This window comes from Crocodylus siamensis, chromosome 5, assembly GCF_052110815.1.
Source record: "Crocodylus siamensis isolate JL-2025a chromosome 5, ASM5211081v1, whole genome shotgun sequence".
NCBI lineage: Eukaryota > Metazoa > Chordata > Crocodylia > Crocodylidae > Crocodylus > Crocodylus siamensis.
Genome location: NC_143399.1, coordinates 177,674,293 through 177,696,667, shown reverse-complemented (window position 1 = coordinate 177,696,667; position 22,375 = coordinate 177,674,293). Strand labels below are relative to the sequence as shown.

The following is a 22,375-nucleotide window of genomic DNA, read 5'->3' as shown; positions in this document are numbered from 1 at the left end:
TGAAAGGGAAACCCCAGAAGGCAGCAGGACAGGCAGGAGGGAGAAGCAAGGAGAGGGACTAGTACCCATAGCCTAAGATGAAAACAGGAAGCAGCCTAACGACTCATCAGTTAAACAGTTAGCTGCTCCTTCACAGGTGTTCCCTCACTCCCAGCACAGGGCTTCAAGTAGACTATGCCGTCTGGCTGGGTTTGCCTCCTCCCCTTCTCCCCCCTAGTCAAAGGGCCCCCAGGAGCCCAGATCAGGTCCCAGCAGCAGCTCTCTGAGCTGCTGTGTTATCGATTAATCATTTAACCAATATAAATGCAGGAGGTTAAACTATTTATAAAGAAATTGTAGCCTGAAGCCTTCTTTACTAGCTCACTAGCTTGAGGCCACCCTTAAATCTTCCCTCTACTTCATGTATATGGACTGACTCAGTTCATGATTTCACAGATTTCACAAAAACTGCAAAATGGGGTATTGTCTGCTGCCCAGCTTCATAGCCCACTGGAAGTGGGGGTGAGAAGGAGCCACCAGCACAAAGAGGAACACCCAAGATGGAGACCATCCCCTGCCCCTTGCCGCTGATTAGCTGAGAGAGCTACACATCACACAGTCCTGTTCCACTTGGCCAATCAGCAACAAGGGGTGGGCCCTCAAGGGCCCCTTGGCCAATCAGTAGCAAAAGGCAGGACCACCATGATAAGGCCACAAAAATGGCAGTCATCCCCGTGATCAGCCTGTGAAATCAGACACCTGCCTCCTCAATTTCAGTATGTCCCTATTCATGCAGTGATTGGTAACACTTTCGCTCTAAGTACTAAACAAGGTTGATCCCATGAACATGACTGAGGCAAAATGCTAAGGAAACCTTTGGCTATTTTGCCAGAATAAGGACATAAAATAATAGAAAAGTAGGACTAGAAACAACCATAGTTCATCTCGCATAACCCCCTGTTTGAGTTGGGACATTCCTATCCAAATTATCCCATACAAGTCTTTGTCTAACCTATGCCTAAAATTACACAATCAACCCTGCTGCACAACTACAAGGCACACTGCATTGCCCAGCCACCAAAAGCACTCTAAATTGCCACAGGTAAAGCAGGGGGGCAAAGAGTTTCCTGCCACTGCAAGGTTTGTTAAAATGCACTTGAGAGATCCAAGGAAGAGGATCACGTCCCCCTACTACAGAGAACAATGGAATTAGGACTAATATTTTTTAATGCTGCAATACAGGTTTGTACAATGATTGCAAGAAGTATAATCAGCAATGGCCTGATACCAGAACTCTGCCATTTTATTTGCAGACAGTATAAAGTATTATTAAACTGTAAAAATGTGAAGTTCACGTAAATTGGAATACTAGCAAGTTAGAATTACAAGACTTAAAGCCTTTTTTTTATTAAAGTAGTTCTGGAAACAAAAGGCTTTTCCACATTGCAAGTGCAACATGTACACAAATGTCAAACTGAGTCCCTATTACTTGAACATTTAAGTCAAAAAGGTAATCTTTAATTTCAATAAAAGATAATTACTACATGTTATTTGCAGTCTTCCATTGATTTATCACTTAGACTTTTATTGGCTGTAAGAAAAGCTGTAGAAATACTGAAAAAGAAGCAATTATTCTAGGATAAACAGAATTGTGCTCTCTCATCAATAGATCACATTATATAACTGAACCAAAGTAAAACTTTAATAAATGGAAAAAGATATAAGTAACATCCTCCAAAATTGTAAAAAGCCATGTTCCTCAGGGAAATATATGTTAAATGTTAACATTCATATCCTTATTACAGAAAGTGTCCACAGATACCTGTATGTAACTGGGCAAGTTAAGAATTAAAAATTAAGAAGCAGCAAGTTTAGCAAAGAAAATTCAGTGCAATACATTTTAATAAAGTCTAGGTGCCATATTTATCATAAATCAGGCACCAGTATCTCCAATAAGAAGGGTACCTCAAATTCCATATCCACTCATGCAAAGTACTTCTGATGAGATCTAAAGTTACGACAATCCTGCTTGCTATCAGAAGATGGCCAATCAATTCTGGGTGTTCTACAATGCACCTAATTAAATTATACTTTAATGGAGGCTCATATGATTTCTTTCAATCTTTGTTTCAGTAACATACTCCATGAATTATTATCCATAACCAAAAATTACCAGTTTGTAAACATAGCTTCCACAAATATGTTCAGTGTATTCCAGTCCCTTAAATATCCAATTGCTTTGCAACCAGTTGCAGTCCAAAGGTATTTTAAGATTCTTTAAATAATATTAAGCAGCCTGAAATAAAGATATCCAGGATCATTGGGCTCTCCCCAACCAGATAGCATTCCTCAGTGCAACTGTTCCTTAGTTCTACTGGCCAACAGCAGTGTGCTATAAGTACCTCAAGTCAAATCAAGGTAAAGAGCTCTCTCAAAGAAACACACACTCTAATGTACTGTGGAGACATGGAGGTAGCGATCAAAAGTCATCATTTCCCAAGAGACTAAATATTCTACTGTATATCATCTTTCTGATATACTGACTTTCCTAAGACTAAGCAATTGGAATTCAATTTTCTTCCAACTGAAGGGTTTACTCAGGTCACTATACAGGTTTCAATCTTGCTGTTTCAGAAATGAAAACAATAAAAACCCATATACATAAAGCACAAAGTATATGCATGTATACCACACACAGACACTTAAGAGGATTTATCCACTTAGCTGTTTTTGACATGAGTGCTAAATGCCTGAGGATGTTGTACTTAGGAAATCACACAATAGCAGTTGCAGAACTAAAGGCTATAATTTAGGTAATTTCTTCACATTAACCAGATTTATGTGTTCTAATGAAAGGGCTCCAAAAGTATTAGGATCATTGTGAAATCAGAGATTTCGAACTAACTGGAGTTTTATTTCACAGAAGTTATCAAAAGCAATGATGGAAATGTAGCAAACAAAAGAACAAAAATTTTTAAATCTATTTTCACCTATAAACATACTCTAGAATATTCCAGGAAAAACACGTATTTTGTAGAATTTAGACAATAATTTTACTTGATGACTTAATTAAATCTTTAAACCAGATAACTGTTTTTCAGAGGAAGAAAAAACATCCAGCTGATCCATTTAATTTATAGTAGCCCTTAAAGTAAATTGTTCAGGCCATTAATTTTATATTGTAAAGGGACTATAAATTAAATTGAAATGCTTAGTTGTATGTATTACACAAGAAAATTAACAGCTCACAATTGGCTTGCTTTTATTTATTTATTTATTTATTGGTCCTCCTTTCTTTGGAAACAACCCTTTTGCAATTTAGCATCTCCCTAGCCAGATAATTTGAGCATTTTAATTATTTATATACATTTTATTTTTAAAAACTATACACTTTTCAGAGCTAGAGTTAATTCTTCCTCCCAGTGTTGACAGCATGCAACAAACCCTAACCCATACAGAATTGCAAAGTAGGCTTCTCCAGCTGTGGTAAAGATTCAGCTTATATAAGGGATGATAACACTTCATGGAAATCCACGACCAGCCATTATCTCCAGCCTGGTATAGAGGGCTTGGCTGAGAAGTCACTACATCAAGTCAGATTCCTGTTTCAGTTAGCATGCAGACTAATTCTGTGCAACACTGAAGCTGCTAAGCACGTATCAAGATCAGGCTGTGGTCAAGAAAAAAAATACTCGTTCTAAGCTTTGGTGGGTATTAAATGACCAGTTCCCAGAACCTCTCTCTTTCAGTAATCAAGAAATGATCTTACTTTCACTTTATTCTCTCTCCTTCTAAATATATACAAACATTTCATTTTGAAATTTAGGCAACTAGAAGTCTGGGAACTGTCAGACATCCAATTTCAAGTGGATGGCCAGATAAAATAAATAGACTCAAACATCTGCCACGTACACAAGCTTCTAAACTTGCCTGGACCCAACATGAAGAAATTGCAATATTAAGGGCAGGAAGCCATGTGAATCCTGACCTCATATAACTGGCTATGGTATACCTGTGTAACCCTTTTGCTAGGCCTTAGTGGAAGAACAAGGGCCAGGTCCAGGTCCAAATTTGAGTGGTTTTGGCTTGAGCCCCAACCCAGAAACCTGGCAATATTTCACCTTTACTGAAGGTCCCAGAAGAACAACTTCCTGCACCTGCACACAATTTGAATACTGACAGTATATAAAAGCTTATTAAATGGGAAAAAGAAAATAACTAAACCACATCAAATACAACTATAGAATACTTCAGCTATTAAATACCCCTAAAATACCAAATACTCCAACAACAGAAGATCACCCCCAAATAACGAATCAGTCTTCTCCATTTCTTTGGTGGACATTTGTTTCTGAGAGCTTCCCCCATCCAGGAGGTTGCTCTCTTGCCTAGGAAATCAATGGTGGGAAGCAGAGTCTGTCTTCAGGTCACTGGGGAAGACATTGACCCCCCAGCTTCTGCTTGAAAGCACTGCTGGTAGTACTGGTGCTGAAGCATGCTGGTGTAAACCCAGGGGCATGTTGCCTCACACCACTTCTTGGCTTACCATCTCTCCCTGCTCAGGGACACCACCTCTGCTGCTGCTCTGGGGATTGCTGAAGCACGCTGCCTGTCACCTCTGCTGCTTCTCACCACCTGGGTCACTGCTGGCACTCAGTCAGCACTGGGATCAGGTGTGGTATGTACCTATTGATTGGAATGGCTACTGAGGGCACCCTCTTGGATCCAAGCTCAGGGTCTTTGCTAGTGAGGCCAGTCTTCCTGTCTTTCACCAGGAAGGGTCTACCAGCCTCTGCAAGAATGTCCTCAAAGGAGGAGATGTGTGTGTGTGTATATATATATATATATATATATATATATATACACATACACACACACACACACATACACACACACACACACACGCTGTGCACAGGGTTACACTTGGTATAAAAGCAGGGTTCAATACCTGCTGTCACAAAAGGTGACTGAACAGCTACCACATCACAGACCTGCCATGGAACACCCGTCTACAGGATCTTCCAGACAAGTTCAACATGGAAGATGCCTCTCTACCAGCTTCAATTTAAATGTCAGACTGCTAGTTCTGCCAGACATGCCTGTAGAAAACACTGGGATCATCTACATGTGTATTTTACTGTGTATCATTAGCCTATTTTAATGTGCATTAAAGCACCATGGAAAAACAGTGCCCTTTCACTAATGCGCATTAAAATAGGCTAGTGAGCCTTTTTCTAGTATCTCACAATGGAGGTACTACATTTAATGCACATAGAAAAGTAATGTCTCTCAGAAAAGTGCAGTACTGAGAAGGCAACTGTCATATCATTTTTTAAAGAAAAATTGATTAATTTCCTCAGGCATTATAACATTTTTTTATTTGTCTACTTACGCAGGACTATCTAAGTGAACTCCATCTCAAAGGACTATTCAGCAAGAACAACAAAGTTCTTGTGGCCTGAAGAGAACCATTTCTTAGTAGCTTTCTACCCTTAGGCTCATAATTTACCCATCACTTCAGACAGGACACAAGGCAGACAGGACTTCCCTTAACTTCGACTTGAAGCATGTGTTCCTATTAGTATAAAATAGGAACAACTGCTCCTGGGTCTCAACTTCCCTGACAAATCTTTGCTCAAGGAGTGTTAGGATCTCTGTCTCTCTGATTGTTTCTTGCTCCTAGAATCTTAAGAAAATGAATATAAAATGGACAAACTAGAGTTATTTTTGGCTGTAAAAATGGAATTACAAGGAAACAGAACCCAAAATCATCAAACTTAATCAAATCATGTGACATTTTCCTGTCCCCTTTTCCCCTGAGACTACTGGCTATCTCTTCTGGAAGCAGCAATTGGGGCCCTGACTTCAATGGTAGACATGAACTGTATTAGATATCAGCAAAGTAAGATATCCCATGCTGCTAGAGTGCACAGCATTTTAGGAGTTAAAGATTTCTGGAGTAGTTGGAAGAGATTCCAGTAATTAGGCATGGATTTGCAGGCCAAAGTAAACTGCACAGTTGCTACCTGCCTGTATTTTGATTAATCGGGGGGGGGGGGGGGGGGGGGGGGGTTTGACCATTCAGGGCTTTTTTTTTTTATTTGTAATTTAATTCCTTTAAAGAGAACATAGTGTTCGCTATTGTAATAAAAATAAGAGTGGCAATCAGGCAACCAAGGCTTCAATCCTGTTGCTGACACAGACTACGTGTGATCTTGGGTAAATCACTTAATCGCTCAATGCAATGATGCTCTATTTGAAAGTTGGAAATAAATAAGTGATTTATTGGAAGACAATTTTGTAGTTAACACCATCAATCTTTGTGATTTTTTTAAAATATTCTGTTGAGAAAAACTATAGAAGATCTTTAAATAGATATTTATTATTCCTAAATTCTAGACAATCATTTGCAAATTTACAGTAAAATATATTAGAAAACAGGTTTCCCTTGCTTTATATGGGTTCAGTATGTGTAGATTCACACTTATGTGATGACCCTTTTTATACCAAAAATTCTTTATATGCGAGGAAAATTCATTCTTATGCAGTTGGTGTGGTGGAAACCCACAGTCAGCTGCTTTGTGCAGTGCATTGTGACGCGCACCAAAATATAGTCTCCTGTGTGGATCTTTGCTCCTCGCTCATTGTCTGCAACACACTTCTGTAGTTGCCATCCCCATTATGATAGTGCCCTGTGCTTGTGTGTACTGACTGTTGCTGGTGAGTACTAAAATCATGTTGTAGAAGTGGTGGAAATGGTCTGGGGGTCAGTACAGTGGAGGTCTTAGAACATATCCCTATTTTTTACATTGTAAAGTAGGTTTGCTTTATGCGAATCAAGTTATACACCAATTTCCAGGAATGCAAGTACAGCATAAAGCGAGGGAAACCCGTATAAATAACAGAAAGAAAAAAAGTGTGTGGGAGGACTTTAAATTTTAAAATGCACACAGAATTTTTCTGTCTGTTCTTTAGAGAAGTGACTATTATTCTCCTGCTGCCATATGGATAAATAAATGTAAACAGTAGGAATAGCTAAGTTCAGTGAACTCTCTACTAATACCCTGGGAGCTAGGCAGCTAAGTCCTTAAATGAATAAGAAGAGAGATGACTAGGTACCAAATAAAAGGAGAGGCAGGGCTGAAGACAGGTGTCTATGAAGACATGACACATGCTTTATGATTCCTGGGAAAGCATGAGATTTAAGTGATTTGCCTTAGCAAACTAAGATAAATGATCTAATGTGCAAGTTAACAAGTTAGGGAAAACCAGCCCACAACTGCATAGGGATGCACATTTACCGCAGGGTGCATTTACATTTCTACATCCTGAATGTATGATCTCTGGTAATACTGCAGTGCTTTCTGCAATAATTTACAAAGCCAGGATGATGGTCAGAGGATACTTACTCTGTTGAAGTTCAGACTAAACCACAATCACCACAGTACAGCTGTAAACATACAGAAAATTACCATAGGGCCAAAACATCTGACCCTAACCTTATCATTATCATCATTATTCATTCTCTCTTTCTCAGTAAAGCGTGTTTACAGGGTTGCATATACAATGGAATTTTAAATATTAAAGATTGAAAAGGACTTCCCCTCTTTTCTGTCTAGTTCAAACAGGTGTTTAGTAATTTAAAAAAAGACACATTGGTCAGGAATTCCTAGTGGGGCAGCAAACAGCACATACAGAGACATTGAGTCTCTTCATTCTGCAGTTTTCCAAGGCAACCACTGATAAAAGTAGTCTCCTGGCAGGGAGATAAAGGTAAGGGGCTTTCACTTTCCAGTTACATGTCCTTATCAATAAAGAAAGTTTTGACATTCTTGAACCTGTATAAGGGACAGATCCTCCTTTATGCAACTGTCAGTGGTACAACATCACAGATCAAGTCTTGAACACAAATCTTAAATTAGAATAAGAAAGAGGCCTCCTTCCAAACCCCGAAATTACTCCATTTCCCTGTGGAGCTTCTGAGTAAACCCCTCCTGAATTCTCCCCTCTCTTCCTGCAGAAGATTTAAATTAAAAAGCAGTACTTATATCCCCTGAGTGACCTCATTTGAAAGAAAAGAAATCCATGATATCAAATTGTGGATGATTTGCTCCCTTTCCTATAAACCCTTAGGCACATAAGTAGTTCCTTAAAATCAACAAGGCTACTCAACTGAGTACAATGAGCAGAATCAGGCCTTTAGTTTCCAATAAATGCAGAACTAACTCTTAAATTCCACCTACAAAGTCTACATTCCTCATCCTCTCTTATCATTTTTTATTTCAAGAGTGTCACACTCTTCAAGGTAGCGTACTTCCCTTTCTTATTCTGATTTAAGCTGAATTCAGACCCTCAACTTCTAGTTTTAACAACATAACTGCAAACATTGGCAATAAAGACAAGATGGATGATACAGTACTTTTAGGATTCATAGGGCCTCTAATAAATAAAGACAAGATGGACGATAAGAGTATTTTTAGGATGCATAGGGCCTCCAAATCACAAATATCTTTGAAGAGTCTTAACAACATGTTAAATTAATTAAAGCAATGCAGCACAACATTTCAGTACTAGCTACACCATCATAAATAGTTCTCGCCTATTCTGTTGCTAATGGATAACAACCCATATTTAATATCCTCAGGAATGTGGTGTCCAACTATATTGTGACCAAAGTTGCTATACTAAAACTTTTCACATACAATTTACAGTAAGCTGAGCATAGTTATGACATTAGAAGGACAGCTCTAGAGCTAAAGTTGTTTTGAATATTGACACACAGATCTCATATAAATACACTTTAGCCGCATTCATATCTCAGAGCACAGCCTTTAACTCCTTCTTCCACAAGTTAACACCACTGGAAATACAAACATTTTACTCTTTAATCATTGTTATGAACCTTCTGTATACAAGAGATGCTCAGGTTCTCTAAGCAAGTACTTTACATGAAGCTCATATCTAAATTTCTTTTAGCAATTATTTTATTTTATTACAACAATTTTCCATCCTTTCTGGGGAAAGAGCCTCAAATAGTTTAAATTTCAAATAAGGGTCTACAACAGCGATCGGTAACATATGGCCCACAAGTTGGATTCAGCCTGCAGAGCCACTGGATCCAGCCCATGGAGCATCAGGGCATTGTCTGTGTCTATACCTTAGATAAGGCTGAGCAGCAGGGATCTATGCTGAAGCCAGAGAGGTGGAAGCTTGTCCATCCCACTACTGTTTCTCCCTGCCCCTGCTTTCCCCACTCCTCAAGGATGGAGCGAGTCCAGCCAGAGGGGAGCTGAACTGAGGCCTACTAAGTATATATGAGGGGGGCAGTGGAAAAGGGGGATGAGCAGGAGTAGCATGGAAGCAACTTCCAGCTCCCCAGCCCCAGTGCAGCTCCCTTCTAGGTGGAAGATGTGTTCACACTGCAACTGGAGAGCAGGAGCCTGGAGAAACAGTAGCAGCACAGGCACTGTGCCCAGCTGTGCAGCTCTAGCAGGGCTACAAAAAAGGTTCCCGCTGCCCTCCCCACCTTTACTGATGTACCACCAAAGCCACCCAGTCCACATCAGCATAAGGCAGGTTGTTCTGGCCATGGACCTGAAAAAGGTTGCCTCCTCCTGGTCTAGAATGCATTTCCCTAAAAAAGTTAAAGCGGCGACTTTGGTAATTGACTACAACAAGATAGGAATGAGGCCCTGCTGGAAGCACCAGTACTGACCTTAGAGTGTTTAATACAGGGAACAACTGACCACCATGTTAATCTTAAGTCTTTTAGTACAGCTGGAAAGAGAAAATTTATAAAGTTAATTTATGCCTTTTGCAAGACATAAGTGTGCTGGAAAGTATGGCAACTGAACACTGGCAGCTCTCTATGGCCTTGGAATTTTTAATTTCAGTGAGAACACTGGTCTGGAATATAACTCCACTTAGTGGTGCCTTAAAAGTGTAACATGGCTCCAAGAAATCAAACAGAACATAGCAGAAAAGGGGCATAGACAAAGCTAAAAGGAGTATACTATCATTATAAGGCACCAGATTTGTCTCCTGAGACTGAGCCTTAATAGTCAATTTATGCTGTATACAGAAGTTCATGTAAACAGCATGGACAGACTATTAAGCACTCTGCAGACAAATCTGACGAAGATAACATCCCTATCCTGAAGACCTACCAGTAATATGTAGGCACACCTGGAAGGAAGATGGTGATTCATTAATGTCACTCTGCTGTGCCTTGAAGAAATTAATGGGAATTTTGTCTGCATAAAACCTAGAACAACAGACCATAAATTTAGATTCAAGCAGCAGCTTGTGTTAAGTGTTTACACCTCCGTAACTTGACTTTAATGGGTGCTGAGAGCGCTTAACACCTCTCAAGATAAGACTGACGTTTAGGTCCTTTACAGATAGATTATAAAATGTAAGAGAAGGCATTTGTTTTGGCATCTCTTAAATAATACTTGAACATCAAAAGTTAGATCATTCCTGGCTCTTTTAGGGGAATGCAAACTCAGAGAGCAAAAGTTCACTCTCCTAGATTCTTCCTGGAGCAACTCCAGTGCAGGCAAGGGAAAGTAGGACCAAAGAATTTAACAATCTATAGAGCAGAATTCCTATCAGAAACCCACTGGGGATATTGCCTTTACGCACCACTTCCAAAAATGGATTATGTTCAATGATAGAAATAAGTCCTACAACCCTTGTATAGCAATACTCTTATGCACGTGTTTTAGTTTATCCATATTCAAGACAGCACATGCACACATGTGCAAAAGCAAGTAGGTGCCTAAGTTCTATTAGCTTCTACAGAACTGAAAGCACTTGCTTAGGAATGGAGAATTTCCTTTCCATTGTAGGAGACCAGTGCTATTTTAGTAAACTGGTGCCTGGCCATTGCAACCTAAGCATTTCAAAGGACGGTATCAATCCTTTGAGTTTGCCATTGGCCTAGTTAATCCAAAAAGGATCATCTGAATTCCTTTCAGATATACAGAAGTAAAACAAACTACTTCAAATTACTAGATAAACACACATACTTTTGAATTTGGTTCTACCTACTAGTTCTTGTTAAGTACACATCATCATATATATCACTGTCAAAAATACCAGACACCCATAAACACAGATTTTATCATGGGCCCAGCAGCTCACTCCGTTTCTAGTCAGACACTTTTATTCTGTGAAAAACATCAGCATGATTTATTTTATAGCACTACAAGCACAGGTTATACTGCATTTGTCAGTAATGTTTGTGCTTGAAAGTTTGTAAATGCACAGTTCCATTAAACAGTGCTGTTATATTAGTACAATATAATATGATAATTTATTCTACCTCTTATAATGCTTGCTTTGGAATGGGAATGGTGATATTTTTGAAAGGTCAAAATGCTGGATGCCATTCACAAAATAGCAGCACTGTTAAGGGACTAATCTAGAAAATCTTTCCTCTACAAAAGAAACAAGCTATTATAGTTTTTAATTTCATCCCAGTATAACTCAAGGTTTAATGACTTAGTTTAACAGTTATTTTTTCTTGCAATCCTGTAAGAACTCTCAATAGTACCAAACAATCATGGAAAAAGCTGTCCAGATTCACAAGTGAGGTAAGGAACTGATCCACTGTCTGTTATTCAAACGCACAAGATATGCACACACAGAACTGAAGGCATGCCTGATGACAGTGTGAAAACTTAAGAGGCGCTCAGCATGTTGTAGGATTAGGTCTTGCACGACAGCTCTCCATCCTAGTCAATCTAAACAATCAACCAACCACAAAAGTAAGTCCACAGCTACTTGCTTAGTTTTCCAGTTCACGCTTTTTTTCCCTTCCCACACTGCAGCATCAAATCAGATTTATAGGCAGTGTTTTAATGACACCAAAACAAGATACAAACATTACACTTGTAGTGGTATAAGTAATTGGAAACAAGTCTATACCCATAACAAAACAGAATTTCAGCACACAAAACCAGTCTACACCCAGAACAGAACAGAAGTTTGGAATGCAAACTAGTTTTAAAATGGTGGAACCCAGTCTAATATATACCCTCCCTCTCCCCTCCATGCCCCACAAGGACAAATATGTGTTCTGTTTGCTACCGATCCAAATTACACCACTTACAGAAAACTGCGTAACTTACATCGATTTGACCTCGGGCTTTCTGAATGTCTGTACCTAGCCCAAATTTAGAAGTAGTCACAGTCCAACACAGAGATTAGGAACCCATCTAGCATAAGCTTGCTTTTTGTTTTGTTTTGTTTTCAGAAAAAAGTAGGTGTCTGCAGATGTTCAATTGAGTGCATGTCATACATTTTGGTTTCAGAATTCATTAATTTAAACTTGGGTTGGTTAAATCAAATCTCCGATTATGGTGCAGTAGCAGCAGATGGGAAAGATGGTTGAGATATTTGCAAAGGATGTGATTCTTTCATCGTAAGAATGACGGCTTTGAGTTAAGATGCAGGACGACATTCAAATCAAGGTTCTGTCAAAGACCTACTGTTTGGCCTTCAGCTCCATTACTCCTCAAAACTTCAGCTCCCATCCATAAAACCGGGCTAAAATCACCTAATCTCACAGAAGTCCTTAGGCAATAAATGTACCAATGTTTCTGAAGTGTTCAGATACTAGTTATGGGATTAATTGGACAAACCTAAAGACTCGATGATCTCCCAAGGTCCCTTCCAGCCCTGATGTCTATGTCTATGAAATATAAGTGACCTGAAATTAGGAGGCACGAGCTGCAGACTTGAATTACAAGGCTGAAGTGAGTCACAAACTTGGGTTGCATGAAAAGGAGGCTTGCTGCTGGATCCTGGGGAATCCACAGATCAAAATAGCAGCAAGTTTTGAACTTGTACCACAGCAAATATTCCAGAATCAGCCTATTTCCCAGTAACTCATAGCCAAGGTTTTCTCTGTTTAAAAATCACAAATTATGTGACTTAAAGCAAAAAAAACCCCCAACAATAAAAAACAAACATGAATTCACGAAAACCCCAACATCTGCGATTAACGTCTCTCTCTCTCTATATATATATATATGTGTGTGTGTGTGCGCAACATCTCTCTCTCTCTATATATATGTGTGTGTGTGTGCGCAACATCTCTCTCTCTATATATATATGTGTGTGTGTGTGCGCGTGTGTGTGTGTGTGTGAGATTTGAACACAATGTTTTATTGATATATTTACAGTTTTAAAGCAATTTGGGAGCCTACCACAGCCCCCTGGGCCCTGCTGGTTCCCCTCACTCCCTACCCACAGCCCTGCCAGAGGAAACCCCAGCTGCCAAGGCAACAGGGACAGAGACCCAGGTCCACAGCCCCCTGACCCCACGGCAGCATATGAACCCTGGCTGCCATCCATGGGAGGTGGCAACTCCTGTAGCGGACCCCAGCTCCTCCTTCCCCTCCCCCACAAGCAGCCCAGCTGGAGTGAAGCCCGTGGAGGGGGGGCAGGTGCAAGCTGCCCACTGAGGGCTCAAGCTCCCCATGCTGCTGCCCTCCTCTGGTGCCTCCACAGCCCAGCAGGCGGGACCTGGTGCAGCACAGCAGAGCGGAGTGGGGCCAGGTGGGGAGGCTCGTGCCACTGTTGAGAGCTACACACCACCATGGCTAGTCGCCCCCTGCCCACCCAGCAGCAGTGAGGGGCACAACTCTGCACTGCCACACCTGGTGCTTCTGGGCAGGCAGGGGGCACCTCACCATGGTAGCGCAGAGCTCATGGCAGCAGCACTGAACTTCCCCACAATGCTCTGCCCTGCTGCACTAGGTCCTGCCTACTGGGATGCAGAGACCATGCGGGAACTTGCCCCCCATGTTTTCCCCAGAAGTGTGTGCAGCACCTATATCAAACAAGGTGTGTAAAATACTTTGGGGTTTCTGTGGGGGTTTTTTGTATACTAGGGATAAGGCAATGTTCACAACGACTTGTACTGCCAGCAAGCCAGAAACCTAGCTATTATCTGTAAAAATCGTATTTTGTATGGATTTAAAGTTAATTATGGAGGGTTTTGTTTGACCTTAACATTGCAAAATTCTGCATTTCTTAAATAGGAAAGCAGACTTTTCAATAGTTTATTGTGCAGCTCATATACAGCTTTAAATTTCTTATATATGGATTGTATTAAATATACTTTCTTCTAAACATTTGGGTAAAATATTCAAAAATTCATAATGGGCTTTTAAATATAATAAATAACAGATCTGATATTAATCTATAGGGTAAGTATATCACTCTCTCCATTTACTATATATTAAGATGGCAGCTTAGATCAGCATATATGTATGTGTTCACCAGTACAAAACCAGTAATAAATTGTACTGTTTTTGAGGTCAGGATTTTGCAATACACTATATGCTAAGCTTCTATCCTGCCTTCACTGCAAATAAACCATAAATCTATTATCTTTACAGCAGCAGCAATCTGGAAAATGTGCCTCTTTTAAATTAGGTCTCTCATGAATTTCATATTAACTAAGAATCAAACCAGAACGAGAAATGTTATCCAGCCTGGAATCCTCTAAATCCAGGCACATGACTGACACGAGCTGTTCCCTTCAGCCATTCCCCAACAACAAAAATGCCATTTTTATGAAGAAAACCTGTTTGCTTTTAGAGACCTCATACCGCACAGTCAAAAATGCTCAGTAATGAGAATTCATATTTAGAAGTGGTTATTCCACATTGTATTCACTACAGGATACAGTGAAGACATCTGTCTCTTTCAATTAATCTAACCAGAAGTCTCATATGAAGGTAAATCAGAATTAAAAATCCAAATTTGACACTGCAAGCAAAGTTTGCAAGGATTCACTGTTGAATCAACAACAGGTAAAAGAACCAAACAGATTATGTTGTAGTTTAATAGACTATATAACTGAAATGCATTAGTGACATATTACAGGAAAATCAGTGCCAATTTTTTTGAAGTCTGTTAGCCTGCATGGCTGTAACATGGACAGTGCACACCTTACTATCTTGAAGGGTTACAGCAGCAACCAGTTAGAACACTAAGACGTACAACAGCAACTTGTCCATTAAGTAAAATTCAGTTACAATAAAATGCCTAAGGAAAGGGTAACGGTGCCTGCACCTACTCATTATGACAGGACACACGCATTGGAAATGTCATTGAAGATGAGATAAAAGGGAATAGATTATACATTTTATTTATGAATGATTTGCTGTATTAAGAATTATCAATTACTGCATAAAAAGATATGTGATTTAATATATGCATTTAATACCTAATAATGTCACTGCAGAAATATGAATAACAAAGTATTTCACTATTCACAACTGAACTCAGATAATGCTCATATTAAAAGGCCAAAGCACTAAACCAATTGAGTACCACAATACTTCATGCTCATTTGCCATAACCCACTTCCCCTCCCTTCCTACCCCCACATAAGACAACTGACACTGATGCACCTGATAGGCCTTCTGTACGTATTTTGTGGCGGGAAGAAATTTTGAATTGTATAACTCTAGAGTGCTTGCCAAATGGGAAATATCACATTAGGGTCAATTAGAAAAACAGGAATACAGGACTGGAAAGTGGTGTCCGAGGTTGCTGAATCCAGTCCTGACTTCACAAGTTAACTGAAGGAGTTGCATCAGCACTCTAAGCACATCCTCATTTAGTCCTCTGTCAGTCTGAATCCCACTTCACTAGCAAGCTCATAACATTTCAACTCACTAGGCAAAAATTACTACTACTTACCCCTCCACATCCTCTCCCAATAAAAGACCTCATTCTTTCATGAGTTTCTCCTGCTTAACCCCCCGCCCAAATGTTATTTTAAATCAGGAAATATCTGAACTTTAGAGCATTGTTCTGCATCCATGAAATTCCACCTCTGATCAACAACAGACTTGGTACTGTTTTAACTCCATTTTAAATGTTAGTTGTTGGATTTAATGTTAAATGTTGGATTCAATTTTGTAGAGAGAAAAGCAGTTAGCTAAGAATGACTCCCTAAACAAATGAAAATTATCTCTGTCTTTTCATTCTGTGCCATATCCCATTTGCTGGAGTGAAAAAAAAGAAACACATTTAAATAATGCTCCTGCTTTTTTTTTTAAACACAAAGTGTTCTCTTTTTGTATCTTTTTTTTTTTTTTTTTTTTTTTTACATAGATGATTTCAAACACAGTGAACATGCTGGAATTTGGGCAAAAATTGTAGGGTTCAAGTTTTATTATGGTCAGATCATGAAATCATCCATAGTAAAGTCAGGGTCCCTCACTGCTCCATCCATGGAGACTGATGGATCCCAATACCTTTCTGATAAGGCAACAATGACACATAGTGACAGACTGTCAGTAGTCTTTGTGATAGGAATGTGTCCTATCCTTAAATAGGGTTATTGGGAAGGGTATGTGGGGCCTAATTATGAAAGAGAAGAAGCATGTAATTGTGCGTGCTAAATGCATATGCAATTACAACCCTAATCACGTATGTTGTTATTAAGGTCACACATTCAAACTATTAGAATTAGCTATTTGTATATGCATTGTTTGAAGAAGTATAATAATAGCTTGAAAAACTGAGTGCCTAAACTCTGAAAGGACCCTGCCAAAGTATCATTTGTCTTCTGTTGCTTAAGTACAGGCCCCAGCATATTCTAACTTTATCACCAGGAAATCAGAAAAGGAGAGGGCTCTCTCTCATAAACAGTGTCAAATGGTTCAGTCTGGAAGACATTTTCGATTTACCTTGTGGACAAAGCCAACACGGCTCAGATTAAATTAGCTGCTAGCACACTAGATCTCAATAGTGCTCTTCTCAACATGGATTTCCAGTGTGTATCTGCATAAGAATCAACAGTCCAGGAATCACTCATTTCACCCCCAAACATGCATCATCTTGCTAGTTCTGCAAGCACAAGCCGTGAGAGCACAGGTCCTCAGGGAAGGGTGGCCCACACAGCCAAACACTGCACCGGAATCTGGCTCTCTCAGCATTATGATGTGTATACTGCAGGGCAATATTTACAATTAAAAAAGAAGTTGTTACCACACAAATTTTAAGAAGTCAATGAACTATAAATCTTAATCTTACAGAAAAGCCTTTGAGGAAACATGTTAGAGGCCCTGGAATGGGTTCCCAAAGGAAGTGGTGCTCTCCCCTACCTTGGGAGTCTTCAAGAGGACGTTGGATAGATATCTGGCTATTCGTGGGGGATGTGTTCTGGAGATCTCCGTGAATGGTGAAATCCATGAATACGGCACTGCTTTAACGAAAGTCATCTGTGTTCATGAACAGCATGTGCCCCTGGCAGCCGAGAGCAGGGGGGTTGGGGCACGGCTGCACTGGCGGTGGCTGTAATTCGGCAGCAGTGGGACCCCAGCAGTGGCAAGCGAGGAGCACTCATAGATGCTGCTGCCACTGTAACAAGGTGAATATTCATAGTGCGCAGACAATATTTGGCGCACCACAAATATTTGAAACCGCGAATGCCAAACCCGCGAATATCGAGGGTTTCCCATGCTTCAAGAGGAGGGATAGAGAGACTGAGGCTATAAGTTAAAGTTTTTTTGGGGAGGGGGGGAGGGGAATTCTAAGTACTATTTACATACACTATATATTGATACTTTGGGTTAACAATAAAACCAAACAATGTTAGCAGCATTCCTCAGTTTGACTTTTCCTTTACAAGCAAGAGTCACAAAAACATTGCAAAAAGCATTTAAGGTTAAGAAACAATATACTGCTTAATATTTTGCCACCTTTGTTACCTTTAAGATGAATTACTAATCAGCAATGTTTCCTAATGGCAAAAAAAAATGAATTTTCATAGACAAGCAGAGGAATACACATGAATGTCTGTGGAGTAGATAAACTTCTATGCACTAACAGCTAACATCTGTCTCATGATAAAAGTTATTCCATCTACCTCTAAGCACCAAAGTTTGGAAACTGTAGTGGTTCAGTGCATATTAAACATACCAATATATTCCGGAATAAGCTTTGACCCAAAAGAATTCACAATAAGAGCTTTTGAATTCTGATTGATGGTGTCTGTAGCAAGATCTTCTAAGCTTCTTGTGGGAATGGTTGGACAACTATAATACGCCCTCACTTAGACAACTGGGAACCTTAATTGGTGGATCAGCTTCCAAAAGAACATTCATTTCAGTTCGCTGAATACATTTCATAGTCAGCTTGATTACCTTAAGACATATATAAACACAAATCATAAATTTAAAAACCCTGACCCCTGATTTATAACATGTTTTGTCAGCAAAATGAAACCTTCTGTAAACGAAATGCAACAAGGAAAATGAGAGAGAAAGGATAGCTAGTCTAAAACAATTTAGAGAACCTTGTATCCTGAAACAGTTACAAGGGACAACAGATCTGCCCTCTAGTGGAAATAGATCCTACTCAGCAGCAGCAGAAACACTTCAAAAAGGATTTCATAATTCAGAACTTGTTTTATTATTTAGATACAAATGTTTGTTATAAATATTCTGATTGCTAAATGCTGAACCTTATGGATGCTAGAAAAGTAGACACTGTATGAACTCATGAAGTCAAGGACCAATTCTGAACTCTTGGCAAAAAAAAAAAAGGAAAGAAAAACCTGTAGCCTGACTTTATATAAAAGTATGATATTCATTTAATAGCAGTCCACAAAATCCTTTTGTTATGCAGCATCAAGTGCCGGTATCAAGTATTACATTGTTTGCATTCTTTTCAGTTTTTATTTCAAGTACAAGAATGGGCTTTACTCTTTACATTGTAAAAAATACAGTTGAAACACAAACCATAGACAAACAGAATTTGCAGTCCCATTGAAGAGAGTTTGGTTTAATATTTAGAAGATTATATTTAAACAGGTTTGAAAGAGTGTGGCATTGACTTCAGTGGATAAGAGAAACTTTTAAATTGAACATTTTAGATTTCAGATCACAGATACAGAAGCTAAATATAGCCATACCTTTTTAAACAGGTCTCATTCACATCCACTGATATCAAAATAGCTTTTAGAATATATTTTTGTTTCATTCAGATCCTCTTGTTCTGTATAACAACATTCTCAATTTGCTGTATGAAACATCTATCACTGTGTTGTTCTCTTGTGCTGCTCTACAGAGAAAACCTGAAAGAACTTTACACATTGAAGGCTGAATGAATTCCACTCTCTATTACAGAATTTAAACATGTTTGTGATAATGTCATATTCTCACAAAAAAAGATTTAAAAGATAAAAAGGTGGCAAACCCCAGAACAAGCTGTCAGAACTGCTCTCAAGTTTTCCATTCACTAGTTATTAAAAAAGATTCTCTCTTACAAGCAATTCCAGCTTTATCTACTACAAAAATAAAATTCACTTCTTGGAAGCATCTCTGCACATTATCCTGTAATTCATGTCCAAAGCTAATTTTTCCTCAATGTGATGAGATGCAAAACATTAATAAATCAGTAACAGATTAATGAGTAGATCCTATGTCATTCTTTTTGGCACTGAGATGGACATTATTAAACTAATACAACTCAAAAGTCTAAACCAGCTTTGAATGACCAGTAGGGTGTTTCACTTAGTCACCTCATTAATAAATTATACTTGATCAAGAAATTGTGTCGTCTGCACATTCACTAGTAGATTCATGATTACGGCCCTAAGCAGTACAACTTTGTATGTTTATAGCCTCACCTCCATTCTTTATGATTTATGGGTTTTTAGGATTTATGAGTCTTTATGATTAACAGTAACAAGCAATGTTTGTTGCCTAAAGACATATCCCTAGAAAGAGCAGCATGCAATTAAGCATACTTCATAAAAACCCTCCTTTCCCTTTGGCCTCAACTGACATGTGAGCCCCCAGCAACCAACTAAGCTACCTCTTCATTTAGTAATTCTTAAGCTCAATGGTAGGCCCTTGTCTGGGAAAAGTCCCTCCCTGTCTAGTACAGTTTCTTAGTGGACATTTCCAAAACTGCTAAGTCTATCCTGTTTGGGTCACTTACTCCGTGACCATGCAATTCCTCATATTTGTAGCAATTCTTTTGTGAAAAAAGGGGGTTAGTTTCATTGCAGGTTATTTGTGGCAGGAACCAGTTTGGGGCAATTCATTTTTTTTGACAGGGTCCGTTTGTGTTTCTAAACATGAGTGCATCATCAGCATCATCATACACTGACCTGTGTTTCCAGAACTAAGCCATACTTTTAAATGCAACAACTTTTCATCATTAATCTCTCAGGGTTCCCGTTAGGCTAGAAAATGCAACTCCTCTGACCCCTTCTATTCATCAGCTAACTTTATTTAAACTGCACAACATTGCTTTAGCAATGCCCCCTCCTGATCACAGAAATGCAGAGGTCTGGGAGACCTGGTCAGGAAGGGGCCCAGCAGGTAGCTGGTGGGACAGGTGCTGGCTGGGGTGATGTATTAACAGGTGTCTTCAGGAAGCAGTTGAAAGAGGAGGCTGTCAAGGACTGCAAACAAACTTAGGCAGCCAGCGGGGCCAGATTCTTGCCTTTCTGAGAAGGCGGCTCCCTCCATAGCCGAGGGGGAGCAGGGCGCAGCTATGCTAGAGTTTCTCCTCCTCTTCCTCTCCAGCCGTGCTGGCTCTGACTGCGGCCAGAGGGGAGGTGGGGTGCCCCCCTGCAAACTTGGCATGCCGTTTCCCAGGTCCCATTAGTGAGAAGTCCTCAGTCTGGCTGGTGTGCGGCTTCCACCCTCGGCCACAGGAGCCAGACCGGAGACGGCGAGGGCAGTGGGACACTTTCAGGGGCCAGAGAGGTGCCCCCCCCCCAGAGTGAGGTCGGATCCTTCCTGCCCGGGCCGAGCGCAGAGCCGAGCCGAGGGGGCCGGCTGGGGGAGGGGGCCGGGCAGCAGCACCCAGGCGCGGGGCGCAGCGGGAAGGGGGGATGCAGCAGCCGCTGCGGGGAGCGCCCGGAGTCCTCCTCGGCCGCGGGCAGGTCCCGTCCCCGAGACCACGGCGCGGGGGGAGCCCGCCGGGGGCAGGGGACAGAAGACGCCCCCTCCCCACGCCCGCAACTGCGCGGGACTTGCGCTGAGCGGCGCGGGGCGCATCGCTTACCTGGCAGCGGCGGCGGCGGCGGCGGCGGGCCGCGCTCGGCGAGGCACTGCAGGACGAAGAGCAGCCCCGCGGCCCAGCGGCTGCCCCCGAGCCGGGCCATGGCTCCGAGCGGGCGGGAGCGCAGCGCAGCGCCGCGGCTCCCGGGGCTGCGCGGGGGCGGGGCGGGAGAGGCGCCCCGGCGATGCCTCCGGACCGGCTCCGCGTTGCTTTGTCCTCCCGCAACTTCCAGCTCAGCCCCGCGGCGGCGGCGGCGGCAGCCGGAGGGGACTGGCCCGCGCTCCGCGCCGCGCGCGCTGCCGCCGGAGCCGGGAAGTTCAGGCGGGGCCGTCCCAGCCCAGCCCAGCCCAGCCCTGGCGGGGTTAAGTCGCGGGCTGGCCCGAGCCGGCCCCGCTGCGCCCTGCCGGGGAGGCGCGCTGAGAGGTGCGGCGGGCCATAGCGGGGAGCCCTCCCGCTTCCGCCGGGCGCTGCCGGGAACGAGCCGCGCCGACACGGAGGACGGACAGCGCCGGGTCCTCCCGGGAGAAGCAGCCGGAGTGCGCCCCGCGCCCGCTCCCGCTCCCCACACGCGCCCGGGGAGAGGCGGCGAGGCGCGGGGTGGGAGGGGGGCGCCCCGGATTCAGAGGGAGGAGAAGGAGGCGGAGGAAAGGCCGCTAACGAGGAGCTGCCGCGTCCCCAGAAAGCCCCTGAGCCCTGCCGGCTCTCCCGCGGCGTGCGCGCCCGGCCCTGCCGCCGCTGCCATCTAAAGTGCGGAGACGAGGATGAGTTGAAAGACCCAGGCTCGCGCCTGACTTCTTGGGCTCGCGGGCATTTCTGGCCCGCGGGGGGCGGGGGGGCAAAGCAGAGCGACCGCGGACGCGAAAGAGCGGGGGGGGGGGGCAAAGCAGAGCGACCGCGGACGCGAAAGAGCGGGGGGGGGGGCGAAGATCGATGAGAACTTCGCTGCAGCCCCTGCCCGGCAGCCCACCCACGGAAAGAGTGGGGAACAGCCCCCACCCTCTCGCGCCCGCCTCATTTGTATTATATAAAATAAAAACATTACTAAATATGTATTAATAATATAATAAACGCTTTGATACTTTGGGTTAAGTATTAATGATATACTTTTATATATAATAATATATGTATTAACGTATTAATATATGTATTATGTGTGTGCATATATATATGCATTTATATATATATATATATATATATAAAAATAATTTACTTTATATATTATAAGATACATATTTGACAGTGTTTTATGTGCTCGTCCTTAAAAAAAAAAAAAAGACTCTTCATGCTTCATCCCCACAATTATTTGTGGTGGCAAGATGCTTGAGGGAGAACTCCTCTTTGCAAA

The 22,375-nt window shown here is 41.6% G+C and overlaps 1 protein-coding gene across 1 annotated transcript in view; it reads right to left on the bottom strand.

Moving 5' to 3' along the window:
* PLXDC2 (plexin domain containing 2) overlaps positions 1-21,865 on the bottom strand; it is a 489,434-nt gene extending 467,569 nt beyond the window's left edge. Inside the window, exon 1 of the mRNA XM_090047262.1 lies at positions 21,034-21,865. Coding sequence (XP_089903388.1) covers positions 21,034-21,133 — 100 coding nt within the window. The 5' untranslated portion in view covers positions 21,134-21,865. The remainder of the gene's footprint in view (positions 1-21,033) is intronic.
* Positions 21,866-22,375: the final 510 nt, after the last annotated feature.